The sequence below is a fragment of the Gigantopelta aegis genome, chromosome 4 (genome assembly GCF_016097555.1).
Source record: "Gigantopelta aegis isolate Gae_Host chromosome 4, Gae_host_genome, whole genome shotgun sequence".
NCBI classification, from domain to species: Eukaryota; Metazoa; Mollusca; class Gastropoda; order Neomphalida; family Peltospiridae; genus Gigantopelta; species Gigantopelta aegis.
Genome location: NC_054702.1, coordinates 94204871 through 94231485, shown reverse-complemented (window position 1 = coordinate 94231485; position 26615 = coordinate 94204871). Strand labels below are relative to the sequence as shown.

Sequence of the window (26615 nt, the reverse complement as noted above, 5' to 3'; positions counted from 1 at the left end):
TGTCTGTGTCATTATTATAATGTGAGTTCGTGGAGGTACTGGCGAGAAGGTGCATATACGTGGAATACATGTTCCACCTCTTTCGTTGTAAAAAAGAATCGTACTGAAGTGAGACATGCTGCTATAATCACAAGTTAGCCGTAGTTTACATTCGTATCGAGAGAGTGGCGGCATGCGAAGTGGCGTGGCAGTAATGTTGCCCAGGATTCGTATCGTCTCAACAGGAAATACAAGTAGCTGAAGACTATGCAATCCTTCGTCTGTGACCGACAGGATTGATGTACATGTACTCCAAGATGGTTCCAGAAATACCACGTCGTGCTACATGTACGAAATTACTAAAACCTACCTATGAGTAAAATACATTTCTTCGCATTCTACATAGTCCTTTGCTACTTTTATTTCCTTTTGGGACAATACGAATCCTAGACAACATATTGTTCGTGCTGGGGTGTTGTTAAACAAATAATATAATGTAACCTAGGCAACATTACTACTACACGACTTCCCATTCCGCCAGTAACAGTATGGTAACCGCTCCATGAATTACATGAAATGATTCAGGGCCTGGCCCAGGACATATCTTAGGTACACGAAAGGCAAAGGGCACATGGTCCAACTCCCTGAAAAGAAACATTCGGTGAAACTTTAAACAATTTTTCAAAGAGGCGCACTTGTTTAGATCCATGTGACGGAACATGCTCTTATCTTTTTCGCCTGTGGCGATGTTAATTGTTTCAGAGGGCCGTGTGCGGCATGGTTACGTAATACCTCCGCGCGACCGTATCCCCTAATACACACTTAGACCAGTTGCGGAGGCCATGTGGCCAGTAGTTACGTAATAACTCCGGTAGAACGGTTTATGACCGGGGTATTTCTGGCGAACTGGCGACAGTATGTCTGGTCATCTAAGAAAATATACTCTTCAAAAAAAGAAACGCAAAAGGGTACAAATGGGTTATAACTCCGATTTTATGTTTCCTACCGGTTCATGCTTTGTGAATATAAGGTCATTGCATGTCCCAAACACATTCCCACGGTTACATTCGATAAAACGCAGCTACTGTACAATAAAGTTCCAAAATGTGAATATTCGCAAAAACGCAGCCACGTGCAAACCATGTCACCACTGCACGTGCGTTGTCTGCACGTGCAACATGAACACCGACAGTATAAAAGTGCAGGGTGTTCGCTTGCCTGGCCTCTGTATCTGGCCGACAGTTGACAATCCAGGACATGCCACGTCTCAGTGAACCGCAGAGAAACAATGCCATCGGCCGACTAGACGCAGGCGAATCCAGAACGGCCCTTGCCAGGGCATTCCATGTGTCCCCAAGCACCATCTCCAGACTGTGGGACCGTTACCAGCAACATGGATCAACACGTGACCTCCCTAGATCCGGTCGACCACGGGTCACTACCCCCGGGCAGGACCGCTACATCCGGGTACGCCACCTTCGGGAACGATTGACTACTGCCACCTCCACAGCCGCAGCAATATCAGGTTTGCGCAGGATATCCGACCAGACCGTACGGAACCGCCAACGTGAGGTAGGAATTCGTGCCAGACGTCCAGTTCGAGGTGTCATCTTAACACCACAACACCGTCGACTCCGACTACAGTGGTGCCAGATTCATGGACAATGGCCTCAACTGCGATGGAGACAGGTGTGGTTCAGTGACGAGTCCCGATTTCTGCTCCGACGTCATGATGGAAGATGCCGCGTGTATAGGCATCGTGGTGAACGTTATGCGGCAAACTGCGTGCAGGAAGTGGACAGATTCGGCGGGGGTAGTGTCATGGTGTGGGCAGCCATCTCACACACTGGCAGAACTGACCTGGTCCACGTGCAGGGCAACCTGAATGCACAGGGCTACATTGACCAGATCCTCCGGCCACACATCGTTCCAGTTATGGCCAACGCCAACGCAGTGTTCCAACATGACAACGCCAGGCCTCACACAGCACGTCTCACAACGGCTTTCCTACAGAACAACAACATTAATGTCCTTCCTTGGCCATCGACATCACCGGATTTGAACCCAATTGAGCATCTATGGGACGAGTTGGACCGACGCCTCCGACAGCGACAACCACAGCCCCAGACCCTGCCCGAGCTGGCAGCAGCCTTGCAGGCCGAGTGGGCCACCATCCCCCGGGACGTCATCCGTACTCTGGTTGCTTCAATGGGCAGGCGGTGCCAGGCAGTTGTCAACACACGCGGAGGCCACACCCGGTATTGACTCCAGATGACCTTGACCTTGGTGGTGTGTTCTATCACTTACTCACAATGGACTAGAGTGAATTGTGAACAATCCTGCAACATTTGGTAATTATCGGACTCACCATTCAACAATTAAATCAATTCTCCAAATGTTACGACAATGTGGTTTTGCGTTTCTTCTTTTGAAGAGTATATATCGACTCTGGGAGTGGTGGAAATTCACATGATAGGTGAGGGACCACGTTGTGCCCCCAGGCGATATTCGCTGTCTCTGAGATTTTTTGAATAAATAGATAGGATTTTAGAGATATCGGGGAGAAACAAAAGGAAGGCTGCAGGGGAACGTTGTCCGTCCGGACTGGTAAATATTATATTTCTGCTCTGTTGTATAACCTTGATGTGACTTTAAATATTTTAATACTGTATTATACCAATATTATTTAGACAGTGTTTCCGGTAATCTGACGAAGTAAACTGTAGGCTTCACTGTTCTAAAATTATTAAAGCTTAACCAGTCATCCTAGAGGACCTAGGTAAACTGTAGGTTATTGTCTTTATGGTGATATGTACCAGTATTATTTCTGTATTACAAGGTTACTGAATCAGTAGTTATGGGTTAATTAAAAGTTAACCAGTTAGGAATAGAGTTGTAATTCCTTTATTAATTAAGTTCCCCTGGCAGCGTTTCTCAATTATCACACGTGTGTGTGTTGTATCACGGTGAAGTGATTAGACTATTGTGTAAACTAGACACCTAGTGATTAACTAATTAAGTGATTAGTTCTGGGTTGTTATTATTATTGTTGTTGTTGTTAACTAATTAACTGCGGCAAATATATTTGTCAGCTTAAGGTTAATACAGATTCCAAAGTGTATTGTGTTTTGTTGTGTTTTCTAGTGAACTAACGTGCTATAAAATATATATATTTATGTAAGATCGTATCTCTGATTATACCTAGAGCCGAGCCACTCGGGTATTGGACTGCCCGATACAGAGAGATCTAATAGATATACAGTTAGAAGAGATATTTGGATAATCGTGTTTTATTCAGTTACGGGTATTATAGGATCCCCGTGACAATCCGCATAAAGAGGTGCTTGCGTCTTTTTCTCGTTCCAACCAGTGCACTACAGCTGGATAAATGCCATGGTATATGCTCTCCTGCCTATGGGAAAGTGCATATAAAAGATCCCTTACTGCATTAGGAAAAAACGTAGTGGGTTTCCTCTGATTACTACGTGTCAGAATTACCAAATGTTTGACATCCAATAGCCAATGATTAATTAATCATCATATTATTATTGAAAAAATGCCAACAATTGATTTATTCATGTGAGGCATACAAACAAGATAATAAATACATTTTAGCAAATTATAAATCTAGATTAAATAGCGAGATCCACTGTTTATATTCAAAACGGGTTAGTGTCAGAAACTCTTTACTTTTTATTTGCTCAATATTTAAAACGTGTCAAATTCGAGCAGTTTATAAAATGTACATATTTATATTTTCAGAATAATGATTTCTGTATTGCATTACATAAAAACATGCATTTTCATTTCTAGTATATTGATTTAATACTGTTTTCATATGTATATGACAGTTATGTATTTTAATACGTACATGCATATTCAATTGTAAAATAAAATATGTGAGTTGTCTTCATGTATTTAATCGCTTTGTGCATGGTTTTTAACAGGAGCATACATTAATGAAAATGTTAAAAATAAATGTAAAAACCTAATGTCAAGAAGGTTTTAACAGCAAGACGAGGTATCACAACATTCACTCTCACGATGAACAGAAACAAAACTTGTTTAAATATCCCTTGAATTATTGTCCTTGTTGGTTGGTCCATTGGGCTGTCTCATTCCAGCCAGTGCACCACTATACCAAAGACCGTGGTATATGCTATCCTGTCTGAGGGATGGTGTATAGAAAGGAAATATTCTAGTTAACGACGCACTCAACACATTTTCATTTACGGTTATATGGCGTTAGCCATATGGTTAAAGACCACACGGATACTGAGAAAGGACACTCGCAGTCGCCACTTCATGGGCTATTCCTTTCGATTATTAGCAAGGGGTATTTTATATGCACCATTCCACAGATAGCGACCTTTGATATACCAGTCATGGTGCACTGGCTGGAACGAGAAATAGCCCAATGGGCCCACCGACGGGGATCGATCCCAGACCGACCGCGCATCGAACGGGCGCTTTACCACTGGGCTACGTCCCGCCCCTGGTGTATATAAAAGATCCTTTGCTACTAATGGAAACAAATAGCAGGTTTTCTCTCTAAGACAATATGCCAGTGCCCCATGACGGGTATATCAAAGGCCGTGGTATGTGCTGTTCTGTTTGCGGGACAGTGCATATCTCTTGATGCTAATGGGAAAATGTAGCAGGTTTCATGTTCATACTAAGAGTCAGAATTACCGAGTGTTTCACATCCAACAGGCAATGATAATTTTTTTCAATGCGCTCTAGTGGTATCATTAAACAAAACCGACTTTAAAATAAGATAGTTTACAAATGTGCGAAGTGTTACTCCGTTCCAGTACATAACATTTCACCACAAACCTCTTGTCGTTAGGAATGACAATATATTCTACTTTTTTTCATCGAGCTATTTCTCGTTCCAGCCAGTGCACCACGATTGGTATATCAAAGGCCGTGGTATGTGCTATCCTGTCGGTGGAATGGTGCATATAAAAGATCCCTTGCTACTAATGGACAAAATGTATGACATCCAATTGACTATGATTAATAAATCAATGTGCTCTAGTAGTTTCGTTAAACAAAACAAATATATTCTACTTTTTATCATCGCATTCACTTCACAGCTACCTTTCGCAGAATCAGGCAACAATTTGTTAAGACTCAACTCGGTCTGTAGTGCGTCGTCCGAGTCATAGGACCAGTGGTAAAGCGCTCGCTCGATGCGCAGTCGCTCTGGGATCGATCCCCATCGGTGGGCCCATTGAGCTATTTCTCGTTCCAGCCAGTACACCACGACTGGCATATCAAAGGTTGGTATGTACAGGCCATCTGCATAAACGTCAAGTTGCATACTATATTAAAATGTCGTGTGCACAGTACATAAAATAAAACAAACAACAACAACCCCAATTTTTTCTCAATCCATTTCTCGATCATTTTTGTTCATATCTCTATATAAGCAGCACTCAGTGTTGAATACATGTGTAGACAAAACTCCGATATTCATCTTTGGTTCTGAAACTAGTTATACTCTCCATGTTGACTAAAATGATCTGCAGTGACCTGAAAACCGAAACAATCGTCAATTATTTCATCGACACTTGAGACTAACCAACACCTTTAATACCTAGAGATTAATACACGAATGCATGTTATTTACGAAAACTATTAATTCCATTTGCGAATTGTCTTACACGTTCAAGATCATAGAAAATAATGCAATTCTAAATCCAGCTTGTTCAGCCAGTAAACACGAAATGTCTAATTATATCGCATATGTATGTATGAACGTTGGAATTTGTCGTAAACCCTTTCAACACCTCAGGGCCCCATGCTTATACAACTTTTAGAGTGCAGACTCAATCTCTAATGATGTCACATGTATACAATTTGTATGACGTTGTCATGGCATTATCAAAGTATTGAGTCTAGACTCTAAAGGTTTTATAAGCACCAGCCTGGTATACAAGTCATTTTCATAAATCTCTTCGAAGTCATATCGGGGTATAGCACTCGTAATGAATGCTATATTTATAACACTATTCAGTTTAAACCATATGAATAATGACCTTAAATAATAGTAGACACTAATGCTAGCCCCTGTCCTTATACAATTTTAAAATCCAGACTATACTCATGGCTTTGAAGTTTTATAATCATTGAACTTTGTTTAACTCTGGACGTTGGACATCCTACAGACATGGGCTAAGGTTATTTTAGCTACATGTGTCTTTATAATTAATGCATACATCTTTCTCATAAATACGTATTTTTAAAAAATACCAAGTTAAGCGTCATAAATTACGACTATAAGGAAATACCGTACATACTCCCATTAGATTAGAAATCCGCTTGTATATGTTCCCGATTCCTCTGGACCAAAATACGGCTTACATTAAAACACGTTAGAGCCTTATTTTTTTTCAGTACGGTTTCAAAATATGTTCACTGCCAGTACTAGCTTATATTACTCTAGGAGTTAAGATACACATTTTAACGTTACAGAAATACAAACCCATCTGTCCAAACTGATCGAATTTTCCTGCAATTCCTGCGCAATAGTTCCCGAATCCACAGGGACATGTTTTCACTATACCGGCAGGAGGCGTGGCTGTGTAGGGATCGCTAACATAACAGTCTGAAACATTAAATAAAGTTACTGCTAAATGTAGTCCAGTGGGCCCACCGACGGGGATCGATCCTAGACCGACACTGCTACGCCCCGCCTGAAACATTAAATAAATGTTTCAATTAAAAACAAAATTGTACTAATTATAATATGTACGCTAGCCGAAAACACATAAATTACATTCCGTTTCTAAAGATTAATTAATTAGTAAGTTAATTGGTTACCTCGTTCGTTCATGCATTCATTAGTGCATTCATTCATACATGGGTTTGTTCATTCACCTATGTATCCATTCAAACATCTTCACAACTATTATTTTTCTTCAACGAACAAAATGACTGTTTTGAACGACTATTAATAATGATGAATAACTAATTATTGACTTCCCTTGGTCTATATAGGCGTATTAACGTAATTGCACTGGCCTCGATGGTGTCGTGGTTAAGCCACCGGACAAAAGGCTGGTAGGCACCGAGTTCGCAAACAAAACATTCATTCATCCATCCAGCCAGCCATATGCATGTCCATCAATCCATCTTTCCGTTATGCAAATTAATGTTATGACATGCGTCATTACATCAATCGTATTAACGTCATAGTCAGTGGGTGTTCATTGTGTAATTTCCAATAGGAACGTCAAGTTACCGTCTGATATACTTCCCATTTTCTGACAAAATCCAAACTTGGCACCGTTTTCATAATCTCGGTTAACACAACAATAGCTGGCTTGGCAGTCTTTCTGGGATTGACAGTATCCTGCGAGCTAAACATAAATATATATAATGAGAGGCATAAATAACGCATTTGGGTATTTCGCGGATATTTTCTTATAGAAATGTTGTCATCTATATTAAGCATGCAGACAAATTACCTGTTGGTAACAACTGTAACTGAATGAAGATATTGTTCAAATCGGTAGCTGTTGTTTTTTTTCTTCAATAAAGCAGCATTTTTTTAAAATATGTGCCATATTAAAAAAAGACAGAAAAAACCGAAACCCGGTTGCTGTTATAGGGAGACGAGAGCAGGCAATGTACGCGCAAAACATATTTTCATATGTAATGCTGTGTTGTTGCAATAAACACCCAAGTTTTGTGTTTTGCTGGACACTCATTTTATCCGTTTTCACTTAGTTGTCACCAATATGTCATTTGTCCGCTTACCCAAATTATATTTCTACGAGTTTATTCAGTGAAATACCCATTTGCGTTATTTATGCCTCTCAGTATAATCAGTGAGTTATGTAACAATACGATATAGGTTTTTCTTATACACCCGTTGTTGAGAACACCAGACCTTCATTTTTGACGGGCGCGAGCGCTATCATGCCCGTGAACCCCCGTCAACTGAATCTGACGGGCGCGAAATAACGCGCCCCTAAATTGAACAAATCACGCTTGTGTTGTTTGTTTTCAGTGATTCACCAATGTCATACCTGTCAAACACCAAATGAACTTCGTCATATTCGCTGTATCTCTGCCAATGTTTATCAATGAAGTGGTTTGCTAGATCAGAGCAGTTGGATATCCCTTCTGGCTTGTTTAGTGATTGCAGATCAGCCATTCCATCGACAACTGCGACACGTTTGCAAATGGAGTCAGCTCGAGTAGTATATTTTGGATCTCTCTCTCTGACACTTGTATGTCCTTTGGCAGGCCCTCAAGAATCGACATCAAATCACTCTTTGATGTGGCATGGAGCATAGAACCGTCTGCTGCAAACAGTGCTCGTGGTACGACAGATAATTCATAGGTTCCAACAACTTGCTTAAGATCAGTATCTCTAGCTTTGGAGACTACAAGCTTGCGGGCAAAGAGTACTCTATCTTCCTTGAGATCCACAATTTTGTCCCCATCTTTTAGGGTAACCTTCTTCCCTGCCGATGACCACATCTGTAGCTTAAGTTTCTTCAATGGAGCCCACAGATTCACATTATTTGTCACGATTCTCTCTGACACAAACTGTACAAATCTCTCCTCTCCAATCTCGATCCTCTTGTTGATATCTGCTTTGGTAACCATGTTTATCAGCTGGTCACATCCATCTGCAAAGGGATTGGTGAATTTGTCAATGGTGTGTTTAAGATCCATAACATTCTTCTCCCGTTACTTGACCTTTGCTTCTGTGAGCTCATGATGATGTTTCGCTTTGGTCTTGGGTAGATCAGCCATGTTCCTTGCTTCCTCTGCAAGACGTGCAAGCTCGAGTGCAACCAGGAAGAAGTTGGTGCGGGCATATGGATTTAGCGTGATGCCAATAAGGCCTCCAGCTACTTTCATCATCCGATTTAATTGCTCCCAGGCATGATCTGGTCCAATAGCACAGAAAGGTACCATATTCTTGTTGACGACCCAGTTGCCTTCCATAAACTCTTCCCATACCTCGGTATCTGTTTGAGCTAAGACTTTCATATCTCCCAAGTACACAGGAGTAAGGCGTGCATAATTCAACTTGTCGTGAGCAAATAAGTATTTTACAAAGACTTCTGTGGTGTCCAGATGAAGCTTCCAATCACCAGTCCGTACAGCTCTGATGTACATGAGCATTTCTAATACCATCTGCATATACTGACGAATGGCTCTGGCTAGTGGATTGTTTGTGACATGTTCATCAAATCTGCTCATCTGGTTCACAATATCCAGTGATACAATGGTATGCATCATATCTGCATGGGCTTTCTGTATGTCTTCAACATTACCATTTTTGCAAGCCTGGTTGAGATGGTCCACCTTACTAGCACATGCACGGAGAAAATCTGTGTTGTCTTTAAAGAAAGCTTCTGCATAGAGTGTGAACAAAGCCTGTAGGGTAGTTAAATGTGCTGCAATAACCCCCTCGAGAATCTGTTTCACGGTAGCTGAACCATGTAAGTCCACTTCAATCCAACACAAATCTAGCCCACTATTGTCTATGTATGAGACACAAAATGTTGCCAGTTTTATTTTTATTTCCTTGGCAATGAGAATAAAAGAAATGTTACCAAAACGTTTCCCAAGGTCAAAGGGTTAAGTTGGCTACTATCCAAACAGTGAAATGAGTCATTTCCTGAAACGAGTCAAATGAAACGACTCAAAAACACTTCAGTAACTATGTGGGTGCTGCACAACATCAAAGCTATATTTAGTGGTACCGAATTGTCGTTAAGTTGACGTATGGCGACCATTTTGAAAACCAAGATGGTTTTGAGTCACAATATTGCTATGGTTGAATTAAAATTGTGTTTTAAAACATTTTTGGCATTGAAAATCTGGATGTAGCCGCCAGAATTAACTTCATACGACATCCACAACTGTAGTTATGGTAAAAAATATTCACAAATGGTGGCCATTTTGAAAACCAAGATGGCCGCCCTCAGACCCCCCCTACCGACACACCTCGTCCGCCCCCCCCCCCCCCCCCCCCCCCCCCCACCCCCCCCCCCGCAGAACCCCGGCCGCCCCCCCCCCCACCCCCCCCCCCACCCCCCCCCCCCCCCCCCCCCCCCAAACTTTGCCATCATGGTTTTTCTTGTTCTTTAAGATGTATAGAAGGTATCTAAACAGGTGGGATGTTCTAATCATTTAGTGCCTACGGGACGATATATCATGATACAATGCCCCTAACTAAAATCATTACTCCTCAAACTTAATCATGTTCATGGGTGCAATTCCTCTCGGTCTCTTACCTCTAATTCTGATTATTTTGCGGAGTGCGATTTTCCTCTCCTCTGCATTTTGAGGAGTGTTATTTCTACTCCCCTCGTAAGCATTTTGAGGAGTGCGATTTTTAGCACTCCTGGGTTTTTCAAAAACGAAGGTCTGGAACACCATTCGTTATTCAAATTTTTAAATAACAAATACTTACTGTCAATGCTTATAATTCATGTTAGCAGGATAATTTAACAAAAAAATATATTTTAATAATTTGTTTAGCCTTGAATTTGTTTATAATATTGTTTGTATAAACTTCGTTGATATGTGTGTGGCGTAGAAATGCAATGTTTCGTTGATAAATAGCTAAATGAAGTGACCACAACATGACGCCATTTTGCTAAATGACGTCATTTTCCCGGTCTTTAATCTATTAATTTTCATGTCCTGTTTAGTTATTTTCTGTTTAGTTCGGTGCAATTTTTGTTCATTGATGTACGGTGTAATAAGTAAAATACTATACTCGTTCCCGTGTGAGAACGGTCTCATTTAGTATTCTCTATGTCAAATATGTGAATAGAATTTGCAAAACAGAAGTTATTTTTATTCCTACCACATTCACACAGCACTCATCTTGTCCACAAAGGGAAAAATAAGATATGTTTAGGAGAATATAATGGAATAATGGAATGGAACAAAGCTTGCTGTAATAAGAAGTACGTCATAACTTTTTGTCAGGATTCCCGGATAAACTACGCTTTGCTTCACAATTCCTAGATAATGAAATTTAGTTTAATTAATGTTATTAAACAAAACAACAACAAAACAAAACAAACAAAACAACAACAAAACAGTTAACGAATCTGAGATTCTGATTCTATTTGAAAGTAATGAAATGGCTATAAAGTGGGTTACTTTTCTAATAATTAAAACGTTATAGCTTAGTGTGTTTTGTTTAACGACACCACTAGGGCACATTGATTTATGACTCATCGGCTTTTGGATGTGAAACATTTGGTAATTCTGGCATTATTGTCTTAGAGAGGAAACCCGCTATATTTTCCCATTAATAGCAAGGTATCACTTATATGCACCATCCCACATACCACGCCATTTGACAAACCAGTCGTGGTGCAGTGGCTGAAACGAGATATAGCCACCAAACAACGGGGGTCGATTCTTGACCGACCTCGCATTAAGCGGGCGTATTATCTGGGCCACGTGTCATAGGTATTCTGAAGTATTGATAAACAAACTCTTCTTTTCTTTGTACTTACCGTGCGAACGTCGTAACAATCTCTGATACAAGAACCGTTTAAACAGCACCTCATATCTGAAACCACAAGTTATAACATGAAATATATCAAAATTAGTTAATATTTCATGTTATGTAGGCCCATATTTTATTGTCAGTCACCTGCCCTATTCGAAGAGAGAGAGGCGGGATTTAGCTCAGTCGGTTGAGTGCTTGCTTGAGGAGCTTGCGTCACAGGATCGAACCACCTCGGTGGATCCATTCAGCTGATTGGTTTTTTTCTCGTTCCAACCAGTGCACCACAATTGGACAAAAAAGAAAGAAATATTTAACGACGCACTCAACACATTTTATTTACGGTTATATGGCGTCAGACCACACACATTTCTTTCCGATTAGCAGCAAGGGATCTTTTATTTGCGCTTCCCACAGGCAGGATAGCACAAACCATGACCTTTGTTGAACCAGTTATGGATCACTGGTCGGTGCAAGTGGTTTACACCTACCCATTAAAAATCCCATGCCTGTAGACCGATGGCCTAACCACTACGCCACCGAGGCCGGTCACAATTGGACAAAGGCCGTGGTATGTGTTTTTATGTCTGTGGGAAAGTGCATATAAAAGATCCCTTGCTGCATTAGAAAACACGTAGCGGGTTTCCTCTAATGACTACGAGTCAGAATTACCAAATTTTTGACATCTAATAGCCGATGATTAATTAATCGATGTGCTCCTGACGCGCAAGTTAGCTACAAATGCAACAGCTGTAAATAACTTTTAGTCGAAAAATATTAAAACCTGGTTTTTGAGGATATGTAAGAAATAGAATACATTCGTGTCCGTTAGATACCATTTATCTCACAACTCGTTTAAAAACGTATCAAACTCGCTTTCGCTTGTTAGATACGTTTTAAAACAACTCGTTGTGAGATAAATGGTATCTTAACGACCACTCATGTATTATTCTCTATTTATCATGCAACCATGCTTCCTATTGACTTGATAACCGCTACCTGATAATTCGAAGTGTTATCATGTCACTAGGAAATGAGTTGTGCGCTCAATTTTCAGATAGACCATTTTTTATTTTTTCAAACATCCATTTACAGCAATAATTGTTGAACTTCATATATAAATATAACATTTACACTTACTGTAACATCAAATTACCTTTTATATTTAAATTCTTCTTTATTCCCTTCGATTCGGAACTAGCCAGTGTTTTTAATTAAACATTTTGAAACAAAAACGCAAGTATCTTCCTACAAAGAATGTTTACATTGGGAACAGCGTCTGACGTCACTAGCAGCCATTGATGTTGATCTTCAGGTCACATATAAACTTGAGTTTATTTTCACAGAAAAATTTACAAAAATTGTAATGTGACACAACAGACTTTGAAATATAATCAAAATATTTTATTTAAAATTTGGAAACACATAACCTTTCAGGTTGGCTATGCCATTCCCAAGATGCTTTTGGGCACCTGCTATTGTCCGACTTCCTGGAGTAGTTTCTACACGATAAAACTAATAATTTCTATACTGCTTTTGACTGAAACATATTACAAAGATATAACTTGAAAGGGGTTGCATGATAAAAAATATCAGGTTACTACGTTTTGATATCGTGGTTATTTGGTTTTGTTCGATAACGGTGTAACAAGCGAGCTGAAGCTCGCCTGTTACAGCGTTATCTAAACCTCGCCAAATAACCACGATATCAAAACGTATTAATCTGATATTCTATATATAGCATACTACTGACGTCACGAGTCGCCTTTGCAATCTAATTAAAATTAGCTCTACTATTACATGTGGATCTAACAGCAGCCCGTTGGAGCTCATGTCCAGTTGACCTTTCATTCGACCATCAAAACCTTACTTGCAAAATCATGATAGTGATTTGAAAATATTCGGGTTTATGCCGAGGGTATACGAAATGATTCAGGTGTATTACGAAGTATGCCGGAAACTAATTTCAATACATTATTTTATATAAAATTTGTTTCAAGAAGAAAAAATCCCGCGATGGTGTCGCCATAAAATCTGTTTATACTAGTATACAATCCAGAGTTTATTACTGCACTTTTACCCCTGTTTTTTCAATGTTGAAATAGACCAACAAGTTCGCCTATTGCATAGTCTCGCCCGATATTTTTAGAATGTCCCGAATAACGCTATAAAAGGCGAAATGTAACTGGTCGATATTTAAATTGTTAATTATAGATGAAATGTCACCTGGACATGGGAGTCCACACAATGCTGTTCGATCTACTGGTAGAACAATAGAGCTAATGTTAATCAGATTGTCGCCTTTGCATCTGCAATCTTGCGACAGTCGACGTTTCTGAAACTGACATCAATCCATGTCACTGTAATTGACATGACTTGTTATTAACGCAGATTGTGAAGCGATTACAATCATATTTAACAAAATTTTGTTCAGAATCATACTTTGTGGACAATAAACAAATTATGACATTCGCTGGAATGCAATACGGAATTTATGAAACTCGTTTGAGAATTGTTTTACACCCCTCGCTTTTGCTCGGGGAATAAAATAATTCCCAAACTAGTTTCATAAATTCCGTATATCACTCATACAGTAATCTATCTGAATTTACCTGTGCCGCAGTCCAAGTCGTGACAGCAATTTGAAAAGGCTTGCGTTTCCTCTGTCTCGCAGGATAATGGCGTTTTGTAGTGGAAACAATCGTACGCCAGTTTGCCGGTAACTGCTGCGAACGTAAAAAACAGCAACATATGAATACATATAGTAGTCATCAATAAGGCTACTTTACGACTGCCACGTGCTGCGAATTAAACCCAACAACCCACAAACAAACAAAAATAGCCAAAACAAAACAAAGAAAAAGAATAATAATGATGTTTGAATTATAGGCAAATCTGCATACATAAAATCCCAGTTATAAATATATATTTTATTTGAATATATATGTAATGTTGACAGAATTTAAAGGCACAGTGTTGCCTACTAAACGGACAAAAAAAACACCCATTTGCTGCAAAGTTAATGGTGCCCCTGAACTACATACATATGCATGTACCTGTCATGCTCCACTTGTTATCGATATTCGAGTATGCACTGGCAATTGAATTGTTGGTGCATTAGACCGTGGGCCCACTAGAAACCCCCCCCCCCCCCCCCATATAGGGATTTTTCAAGATGAGTATATCTTTGAAGCCTATACATAGACATATTCAAATCAGCTTGTCTGCAGGCAATCTGTTGGTGGGTGTGCCTGTAGGGCACGTTTGAGTGTAGGCACCCTATTTATTTTTAACAGGGCAAATTTCTGATCAAGGTGAATGTTCCACATAATTTTCAAAAATATTTGAAAATAATTCTGGACTATATCACTGCTTTTACTTTAAAGCTGGGTTACTGGTGAATGTATTCCACCAAAAATTAATACATTTTTGGCATCTGACTAAGCATAGTGAGTCAATGAATTTGAAATGTCCCGAGTATTACAAACATAGTATATGAAAAAACTGCATGGCAATGTTCAAGTTAACATCCAGACATATTTTTGAACAGGTTTAAGACCAAAGTATGAATGCTATTCATGCTAAATTGCATGTTCATAACAACAAACTACAAAGCAATGCAATATATGTGGTATGGATATAGTACCGGGGGTATACTCACCAGCAAAAGTTACACAGTTCCCGATATACGTAATTCTCTATGTACATGTGTATATATACATACCGTACCTAAAACATTCTGATCCTTTTATTATTGTATTGTATTTAATATCTGAAGGCAGCATTATTTAAATATGGTGCAGTACATGCTGTCTAAACCATTTACACGGATATTTTGAAATAATTAAATTTTCTTTGCGTCTATACACTTTACGGCAATCTCATTGGTCCAGAGGTGCTTACTTTTTTTCGTTCATATCTCGATGAACCGAAATTTTTTAAACCACGCCTACTACCCCCCCCCCCCCCCCCCCTCACACACACACACTGGCTCGCACTACTTTTGCGCAACAAGCTGGATTATTCTGGCAATCATATTTAGATATTTTGAAGAAAACACACGTGAAAGCTACAAAAAATGTATACGATAAATTAATGGAAAATGCTGTAGCAGAGTAGACATGTAGATATATACGCATTGATTTTTTTATTTTAAAACACCCCAAAACCTCAACCTCTTCGCTAATCAAGACATGAGACTCGGTCGGTGGCCAAAGAAATCATGTAGGAAACTTCACTTCTGTAACTAATGTTCTACAGCTGTTGGCGAAAATTAAACGGTTCCACCAACAGCATAACTGTTAGACACGTTCTCTTCGTTCACTTTCATAAAATATAAACTAAACATGAACAGGACAATTCCTTCCAATATAACTAAACGATCCGTAAAAATGCACAGCAGCTAGAGGAAATGACGTCATTTACAAAAACAAAATCACCTGATTCAAATGATAGTGAATGAACGTTCGCATTCTTACGCGACATAAGTATCAATGAAGTTTACACAAACAATAATACAGGCGTACATAAATTCAGTTATGTATTGTTAAAGTATGCATATAAATTTAATTATAAGGTTTGACGCAATTATTTTTTGGTTCACGCGGACTCATACAACGTGCACATCGTTTTTTCGGTTCATACTTGCATGAACCAAAAAATAATTGAGATCAATTTTTAAATATTTTTATATTACACACGTCTTACAAACATAAAAAGTGAATTTACATACTATTCTAGGCAAGTCTGCATTACATATACAATTTATCTATCTCACAACAGTTCATCTTACAATAGCTAGTTTTTTTTGTTGCTTTTTGTAATATTTTATAATTGCAGTTCTATTTATATTATGCTTAACTTATGTTTTGGTGTATATAATTGATATCTACATAGAATATTGTCATCAGGCAAATATCTAGCACTATAAAAATCTAACTTTCATTCCCAATTCTCAATCATTTTATGCGACACAAATATGATATATGTGAAGTTTACAATTTTCTATTTCTACATCCTTCCTTTTATTCTATTAAGTAGATGTTAATAACAATTATAAAACAATATAATATGAGGTATGAATAATTATATACTTCTCAAAATAAGTTACTAGTAAGCAATGCCAGAAATGTATTAATTTCTATGTATACACATATTTAGGATTGCCTGAAGCTTTTATTATTAAAAAAACAAATTGACCTGCTTTTTTCTATAACATATTGAGGCTTCATTATTCAAACATGGTTAAGTATATGGAGTTTATATACTATGTTCACAAATTTATGAAGATGTCCCTGTTCTTAGTACCAACCAATTATAAGTACCTTTCCTTGGCATGTGTGTTAAAACATTTACAATTCATCGATCTCACAGAAGCTTGTATTATTTTTAAAAACATATTTGTATTTAAATTGTGCTTAATTTGTGCTTAGGTTTATATAATTGACATCAGATATAGTCATCAGGCATATCTAGTACTTGACTTTCTTTCCTATTTCAGTCTTATCATCTGACTTAAATATAATGTCTACTATGTTCACAATATCTGTAATTTCTTATTTTGTCCTCTGGGCCTTTGCTCTTGTTCCTCCCTCAATTTGTCAACAGCTCTTGCATTATCAGATCACAAGCCATCCACTTCAGCTTCAGTATTTCTTTGGACATGTCTCAGCCATTTCTATGTAGTTGAGGAATATCCTGGACTTTGTGATATGACTAATACCATACGAGACCATGGCAATTTGCTCCATTGGTACAGCATATTTTCAGGGAATATCTACTGGATGGAAGGTTTGCAACTAATCCACAGTAGCATAATAACAGCATTCGTGGTTTGGCACTAAATTTCTCATGTGAAAGGGGTTCTTCCAAGCCACATTTGATCTAAGGAATCCCTACAAAGGTCTCAAGAGACTGGAAGACCTTTTAAATGAACAAAAAGAAAACTCTGCCCTCAGCTTCTTGGGAAGAGGGTTCTATTTGTGAGACAAAGTACATGTTTCAAAGGCAAACTTTGTCTGAGAGTGTTGTAAAGTGCACAAGAAGATGCAGAAACAAAGATTATACTTCAATGTCTGTACATTGCTGCCAGTTCACCATCCCAGATACGGACTTTGTATACACTCAATTTGGCAACAAGAGGCATCTTATAGATGTGCACAGCATCATTAAGGATGCAGGGAAGACACCAACTAGTAATTCCAGCTGTGCTTGCCATTACTGGCTATGATACCAACAGTGCTTTTATGCAGAATGGAAAACTGGAAGTTTTGAATATTACCAAGCAACACCAAGACTTCCTTGAAATGTTGTTAGCTCAATGAAGTTCAGCAAAAAATTATGTTTATATATTTAAGAAGCAGATCATTTCATATACCTTCTCTATGGGAGTGCAGGTGCGAATAACATACAAACACATCATAACTTGAGAAATGTCTGGAAATGTTTGTTGCCAAACCAAGGATGATAATGCACGCAAAGAGAACAAATTGCCAAGTTGTCATTTGGTATCAGTCATGCCAGGCTGTCCAGGCTATTCCCCAACCAAATTGTCATATGGCTGAGAAATTTTAGAAGGCACACTAGAGATGAAATAGTGATATGATACCATGAGAGCTGATGGACTTACTGATGTGGGGGGGGGGGGGGGGGGGGGGGGGGGGGTTACCAGAGCAGATCCTGGAGAAGGAGAATACCAGAAATTGTGAACATGGCAGACATATTTTAATTGCATGAAAATGCAAAGGAATATGAAAGGAAGTCAAAACTTTCCTAGACAATATTTGATGTAGAAACTAATTATATACATCTGAGCATACGTTAAGCACAATGTAAATATAAAGGCAAATCGAAGAATATTACAAACACAGACTAGTATAAGATGAACTTCTGTCAGATAAATGACTTGTACATGTAATGCAAAAGAAATTATGGTAGGTACACAAAACTGATGATTTAAATTTTTAACACTGGTGTTAGTAAAGAGGGACATATTCATAATATTGATGCACATACATGTATACTCAACACAATTAATTAAGGGCTAGTAAACTTTCTTATATTATAATATAATTCTTTGTTACTGTCATATTATTTTAGCATGTTTTGGTCATATATATAGCTTCTATACATTGTTTCAGTAAACTTTTACTGGTTATACACGCAAAAAACACTAGGTATTTCACATACTTATGAAAAACATTGAAATGAGCATTAGGCAAGTATTTGTTACACATTTGTTCAGAATGTTTTTTGTCATTGTTTTCCCTCAAAATTGTTATTTAAGTCATTAAGTTTAAGAACATGCCACAATGCTGACAAATTTCAACGGAAGAAATTGTATTTTCCCCCATATTTAAAGGAAAATGCTAAAATATCTATTGGACCTTAATTAATTTTGTTGAGTATAGTATAGGCAGATATACTGAACCATATTTGAAATATGCTGCCTCAATATATTAATATTTTAATAGGTTAAAATATGTGTAAATATAGAAAATAATGCATTTCAGGCATTGCTTAACTTTTGCCGATAAGTATATCATTATTCATACCACATATTGCATTGTTATTTGGTTTGTTACTATTAGCATCTAGTATAGGATTAATATCATTCATTTTGGCCTTATATCCGTTAAAAATTTATATGGATGACAACTTTATCAATATATTTAATTTTTCAATGTAGTGTTTTTGTGACACAAAATGTGCAACGGTACCCCCCCCCCCCCCTTCAAATGGCGATATTTTTTTAATCCACCACCATTTTTGCTGCAGGCAAGCAGATATTAAATTCATATATAATGAGGTATCTAAACATATTTGTCTCCAAAATTCCCGGGGGGGGGGGGGGGGGGGGAGAGAGAGAGAGAGGGTTTCGGTATCTGGCCCATGGACTACATAGCCATAATTAGAATACATCGGTGGTTACTAGAGACCGGCGTGAAGTATTATAAAGCTGGATTTATACTTTTGACGCAGTCACCCGCCGTAAGACGCTAGCAGCCGGCGTTCGCCAGCGCAAAGGTTTATACTTTAAACGCCAGGGAGCACTCGCCGTAAACGGGCGCATGTCGGCATACAAATTGGAATTGAATGGATGTTTAACGACACCCCAGCACAAATAATACATCGGCTATTGGGTGTCATACAATGGTAAAAATAAAAGGTTAGGTTAAAAACAATGTATAGAGCTGTGCGGTGGTACATGAAATTTGAAATGTTACGTCAAAGACAGTGTAAAGCTGTACAAAATAATACATATCACATTTGTTATAAAGGTAAAATTCATGTTACAAATCAAATATTACACAAAAGTAAATATAAATTTGGAATAAAATCCAGTTTCTTTCAAAAACTTTAGTACAAGTTCAAGGTGGAATCTAAAGGATTCAAACACATCCCTTGCTTCGAATATATCGTTTCTAGTCTGGATCAGATGATTACACTCCACCAAAATATAGTGCACCGTCAGTGTACACTGACAATGCTCACACTGAGGTGGAGGATCCTTCTTGAGAATAAATGAATGGGTAATGTAAATATGTCCGATGCGAGCACGACACAAGACTATTTCATCCCTTCTGTACCGCCTATAGGATGACTGCCACTCTCTCCGGACTGGCGTAACAGAATGAAGCTTGTTCGCGACCGCACCGTTCCAATCATCTTGCCAAGTAGAAAAGATATAATTATTTACGTGATGTTTGAGATCACTATAGGGAATACCAGCATTGGCACGTGGCAAAGTCAAAGCAGACTTGGCAGCACAATCTGCCCTTTCATTGCCTCTAATGCCAACATGGCTGGGTACCCAACAAAACACAATATTCTTATTGTTAATAGATAAAAAGACACACTTTCGTATCAGCATCCCAATTAAGGGATGTTCCAGCTTCATATATTGTAAAGACTGGAGACACGAAAGTGAGTCGGTATAGATTATAAATTTAGAGGAGCTAGAGTTTTTTTTTTTTCTCTAGGGCTTTAATAATTGCCCAAGTTTCGGCACTAAATATAGATGCCAAATCAGGCAATCTCATAGAGATTATTTTGTCTGATGGAAAAACTGTGGCACAAGCCACAGAATTCCCATCCCGTGACCCATCCGTGTAAATAGGGATGTAGTCACAGTATTTCTCTTTTATTTCCATAAAATATTGGTTATAAATAATTGGATCCGTGCGATCTTTCTTCAGATGCACGAGATCCAACACAATTTTAGGTGGTTTTATACACCAAGGTGGCAAAACAAAATATGAAGGTGTTTCCAAAATGTCTGAAAGATCAATGTTGGAAGCAGATAAAAGCTGCCTAATGCGAAGACCAAATGTGCAGATTGCATTTGGCTTCGCATCAAACAAGTTCATAAATCGGTTGTCAAAGATAGCGTTATGGGTGGGGTGTTTTGGCATTGACTTTATCTTGGTAGCATACTGCAGAGACAGCTTTGCACGTCTAGCACCCAAACTAGGTTCGTGTGCATCGACGTACAAACTTTCCACAGGAGATGTTCTGAAAGCACCAAGACAAAGCCTAAGTCCCTGGTTGTGTATGGGATGAAGCATCTGCAAGTAAGTCTTGCGTGCCGACCCATACACAATAGAGCCGTAATCTAGTTTAGATCTAATCAAAGATCGATACAGTCGGAGCATAACCTTACGGTCTGCTCCTCACTCTGTGCTGGCAATAACTTTGAGAATATTTAGGACCTTTAGCCCTTTCTTTTTAACATATATTAAATGAGGTATGAAAGATAGCTTCCTGTCAAATATAATTCCCAGAACTTTTCGGGCTTTTGTCCAGAAACAGCTGAGGGTCTAGGTGGTGACCTCTTTTCTGGCAGAAGTGCATACAGACCGTTTTTGACTTTGAGAATCGAAAGCCATTGTCAGTTGTCCATTGTTGAAGCTTATTCAAACAAAGCTGCAACTGACGCTCAATGATACTCATATTGGACGACCTGTAACAAATCTGAAAATCGTCAACGTATAGTGAGCAATCGACACCAGGTTTTAAACACTGGGCGATGCTGTTAATTTTAATTAAGAATAGGGTAACCGACAGGATGCTACCTTGGGGCACCCCCCCATGTCTTGTGAGTGGGAATCTGAAAACGTGTATCCCACTCGCACTTTAAAAATTCTATCTTTTAAAATTGGAGGTCATGGAGGTCTTTTAAAATCCCATACTTCCATGTAGTATCGTAGGCCTTTTCCAAATCAATGAACACTGAAACCAGGTGTTGATTATTGACGAAGGCCTCGCGACAAAACGTTTCAAATCGAACGAGATGATCGACTGGATCTGAACCCACATTGCACGTTAGTAAGCAATTTGTGGGACTCGAGAAACCAGACAAGTCTACGATTGATCATTCGTTCCATAGTTTTGCAGATGCAGCTTGTGAGAGCGATGGGGCGGTAACTGGTAGGGTCAGTAGGATCCTTGCCAGGCTTTGGAATAGGAATTATAATAGCCTTCCTCCAATCAGAAGGAAAGTCACCAGAACTCCAGATTTTATTAAAGATGTTCAAAAGAACTAAAAGAGAAGATTTGGGTAAGTGTTTTAGTAGTTGGTAATGTATTTCATCTGGTCCCACCGAAGTATCATGGGCTTTTCGAAGAGCATCCTGCAACTCCTCCGAAGAGAAGGGCCTGTTGTATACTTCAGCATTCTCAGATGAAAAATTAATAGGTTGCTTTTCAGCTGTAGTACGGACAGATGTAAAAGCATCTGAGCTGAAAGCAGAAGAGGAGTTATGAGAAAAGTTGTCTGCCAGTGCATTGGCGATGTCACGTTGAGATGTGACGTTTGTGTCATTGACAGACAATTGATTGAATGTTTGTTTAACGACACCCCAGCACAAAAATACATATCGGCTATTGGGTGTCACAAATGTTAAGTATATGAACATATTTATATACACTCATGTAAAACCACAGTGTAAGGAGCTGTGTAGGGGGGGGGGGGGGAAGTATAATACAATATATAAAATCAAGTTAAGTACATCTTAAAATTTTGTATAGAAGTCAGAGTGTTTTAAAAACTTTACAATTAACATTGGATGGAATTTAAACGATTCCAAAACATTTCTGTTGCCAAATATATCATTTCTTGTCGGCGTGAGATGATCACACTCCAACAAAATGTGCCGCACAGTCAGTGTACCCTGACAGTGTTCACACTGAGGAGGAGGGTCCTTCTTTAAAATAAATGAATGCGTCAAATATGTATGGCCGATGCGGGCACGGCATAAGACTACTTCATCCTTCCTGCATCGCCTGTTGGATGACTGCCACTCTCCCAGGACTGCCTTGACAGAATGAAGCTTATTCGCAACCGCACCGTCCCAATCATCTTGCCAAGTCGAAAAGATATATTGGTTAATATGAAATTTAAAATCACTGTAGGGGACACCAACATGGACACGGGGCAAGTTCAAAGCAGACTTGGCAGCAACATCTGCCTTTTCGTTACCCCTAATGCCAACATGGCTGGGTATCCAACACAGTATAACATCTTTATTGGCAATTGATTAAAAAGACACACTTTCGTATCACCATCCCAACTAAGGGGTGCTCCAATTTCATGTACTGTAGAGCTTGAAGACCGATACAGAATGAAATACATAACTGTCACGTCATTGAATGTAGCTTGGGGGTTAAAGTAAAATGCAGTAGTACAAAACTGATACTTTTTTGTTTGTCTTAGTATATAATTTATGTCTAATCACGTGACGGGTATTTTCTTTCAGTGTCGTATCGAGAGCACGGCAATAGCCCGGGTGTATGGATTTATAGGATTCTGGATGAAAGAGTTAGTTTTCAAAACTAACAATTGCATAGGACAACGGTCCTGTTCACTCTTGCAAAAACAAAATCCCTCAAAACCAAATCATTGTAACAGTTTGTTTTGGTTAACGACACCACTAGAATACATTGATTAATTAATAATCGGCTACTGGATGTAAAAAAATATATCCTTGTAATGCATGGTACCATACTACAGTAACAGAATAACAATACCAGTTACATTTAATCCTGACACACCTGTACCCAATAATATTCATCTAGGCTGGATCCCCGTCGGTGGGCACATTGGGCTATTTTCCGTTCCAGCCAGTGCAACACAATTGGTACAGATAATGCCGTGATATGTGCTATCCTGTCTGTGGGATGGTGCATATAAAAGTTTTCTCGTTAATAATGGGAAAACAATGTAGCGGGTTTTCTCTCTAAGCGTATATGTCAAAATTAACAAATGTTTGACATCCAAAAGCAAGCGGGCTTATTGAGCGCCAAAATATGCAAATGAGCTAGGTATCGTGGACGCTTCTGATTGGCTGACCTATAAGCGTGGGGGCGTGGCGTAATGACGTCGACCTCTAAGCCTGGTGTCGCTTTCAACAGGGTAATGGGTTTCGCAGCTGTCAGCGTGGGTATCCGAACAAAGGTGTCAATAACAGCCTACCTGACGTCAATGCGTGGGGACGATCACCTCTAAGCGTCCTTTTAACAGGGTTAATGACTTCTGCAGCTGTGGATGGTGAACAAAGAAAATCCGCGGTGTAGTGTGTGACGTCAGGGAAAACACCCACAAGACATGTCCTAACATTGCTTAAGATGTATTTAAATCTATGGTTAAAACACCCCACATTATTATCGGACTCGGTGGTGTAGTGGTTAAATCATTGGATGTAAGACTGATGGGTACTGGGTTCGCAGGTGTAATGCCACTACCCGGACTTCTCTCTCACTAACAATCACTACCCTCTCCCCCTTTAGATATAAGCACACTTTATTGACAGTGTTGCGTAACATCACGCATTACATTACTTTGTCTTGTAGAATGAAGTGAAAGAATGGACGACCTGCGTGATAAGCCACAGACACTACCAGATCCATAGGTCTTAAATACAGAATAAAAATGAAAATCTATTATCTCGTCTGCTAGAAATAACGTTAATGACAAACGTGTTTGTGTGCAGATTGGCTAGTCAGAAGATTACTAGTCTCGTTCCTCCTTTTAGCTGTTGCATTTTGAGATCTCGCAATTAAAACGTGGTCGAATGGTCGCACGACGATAATTTCAACACTATTCGATAATTTTCACTCGTAGTCATCAAAGGAAACCTGCTACATTTTTCCATTTGCAGTAAGGTATCTTTTATATGCACTTTTCCACAGACAGGAAAGCACATACCACGGCCGTTGACCAGTGCACTGGTTGGAACGAAAACACCCGCCAGCCTTCCAAGTTAAACAAAACCACTCTAGGTTCTACCGCAAAATGTATGAATTGTCTTGAAGACGTGACAGAAATGTTCGCCTGAGATTTGGAAGGCTAGAATCAATTAAAGGGGCATTCCTGAGTTTGCTGCATATTTTAAAATGTTATCGACTAACCGAGACATTTTAACGATTGTAATTACATATCAAACATATTTTTCTGAATAAAATATCAGTGGCTGTATATTAAACATGTTTTTGATCGTTCTAATATTTGTACTAGGTTAAATTTCATTTTATTTCCTAAAATGTTTTTTCGTACGTTCGAAATTATTTGAGGACAAAATCCAGTTTGGGCTTCTTAGAAATATTAAGACGACCAGACAACACATTGAATACACAGATACTGATATTCTAAAAAAAAAAAAATATATATATACATATATTTAATATGGAAGTTTAATCGTAGAAATATTTTATTAGTCGGAAACATCTTACAATGCAGCAAACTCAGGAATGACCCTTTAATGAATGTGTGCGATAAAATCGCTTTTTGTCATAAACTCTATTACCTACAACGGGTGTTTGTTATGATTTTAAATATTTTATATCCTTTTAGTATATACCAGTACTTATTGTGTAGTGATATGATTAATTAATCAATGTGCTTTAGTGGTGTCGTTAAAAAAAAAAAAAAAAAATGTAACTTGGAAGGCCATTACAGACGACTGCAGCCAAAGGAGTAAAAACGCTGATTTACCAACAGTTAACCAGTACTTACATCCAGTACGGGTTCCAGCACGCATTTTCTGACAATGTGCCTAACATAGCAGGTTTTTAGACTATAGGACATTGGAATTTGAATATTGAAGAGGTATATACCTTACTTACAAGTGTGAGAAACAACCACAATGATACAACGTAAGATGAACATCATGCGGTTACCTGTACAACGTGACCAACACTGAAAGTACACCTTGATTTGCAATTCCACCTTTTATGTGTAATGCTGTCAGCCACATTCTGGTGTACGTGTGTAACTCCTCCCACGATGACTAGTAAAATCGATTTGAAACATCATGTTTGAACTGAATTCACACCAGTGTTTTTGGATATCGTCAATGTCATAAATTAGGAATGAAAATTGTATTATGCAAGCCTCATGACGATACCGAAATACACGAGGTAAATCTCTTTATCATATAATCTCAAGTTTAATGCAATATGTTTTTGTAAACTGAACACGCAACTTTAATTCCAGTCCGCCATTACTAGATATTCAAAAGACGTAAGAATATGTGACGCGGTGTCGTTTTGAATGGACATGACGTCAAACTCGAATGATATCATTTTGGATGTCCTTACATCAAAATAAACTAGTGTGTGACGGAACATGCTCTTAATTTTGTTTTCGCCTGTGGCGATATTAATTGTTTTAGAGGGCCGTGTGCAGTTCCAAATTGCACTTAAGCCCAGATGGGCAACTTGTTACGCGATACCTTTGCGCGACGGTCATCGAGCTTTTCTAATACACACCTAGCGCAGGTGTGGAGGCCATGTGGCCAGTAGTTACGTAATAACTCCGCAAGTGCTGTTTATGACCAGGGGATTGCTCGCGGAATGGCGACAGCCAGTCTGACGATCAGAGAAAAATATGGTGGCTGTGGAAAAATCCACATGATACATGAGGTACCGCCTTGTACCCCCAGGCGATATTCGCTGTCTCTGAGAGTTTTGAATAAATAGCTAGGATTTTAGAGATATCGGGGAGAAACATAGGAAGGCTTCCAGGGAACGGTCTATATTAGTTCAGACGGGACTTTGGTAAATATATATTTTCTGCTCTGTTGTATAACCTTGATGTAATTGATGCGACTTTAAATATTTTAATACTGTATTATAC

At 38.8% G+C, this 26615-nt stretch overlaps 1 protein-coding gene across 1 annotated transcript; it reads right to left on the bottom strand.

Moving 5' to 3' along the window:
* Positions 1–5371: 5371 nt before the first annotated feature.
* Positions 5372–25657, bottom strand: LOC121372547. The gene is made up of 6 exons (XM_041498938.1): positions 25604–25657; positions 14095–14208; positions 11490–11545; positions 7229–7346; positions 6470–6592; positions 5372–5517 (listed from the first exon to the last, which is right to left on the bottom strand). Exons 1-6 carry the CDS (start codon positions 25647–25649, stop codon positions 5498–5500), a joined length of 477 nt encoding a protein of 158 aa, XP_041354872.1. The 5' UTR covers positions 25650–25657; the 3' UTR covers positions 5372–5497.
* Between the last annotated feature and the right edge of the window lie 958 nt (positions 25658–26615).

Bases quoted from the DNA above. Each gene is read 5' to 3' on its own strand.
- LOC121372547 (XM_041498938.1), bottom strand. From the start codon at position 25,649: ATGATGTTCATCTTACGTTGTATCATTGTGGTTGTTTCTCACACTT. The intron at 14,209-25,603 runs GTAAGTAAGGTA...TTACGTTCGCAG, and splicing joins TGTGGTTGTTTCTCACACTT to CAGTTACCGGCAAACTGGCG. The intron at 5,518-6,469 runs GTTTGTATTTCT...TTCGGTTTTCAG, and splicing joins CGATCAGTTTGGACAGATGG to GTCACTGCAGATCATTTTAG.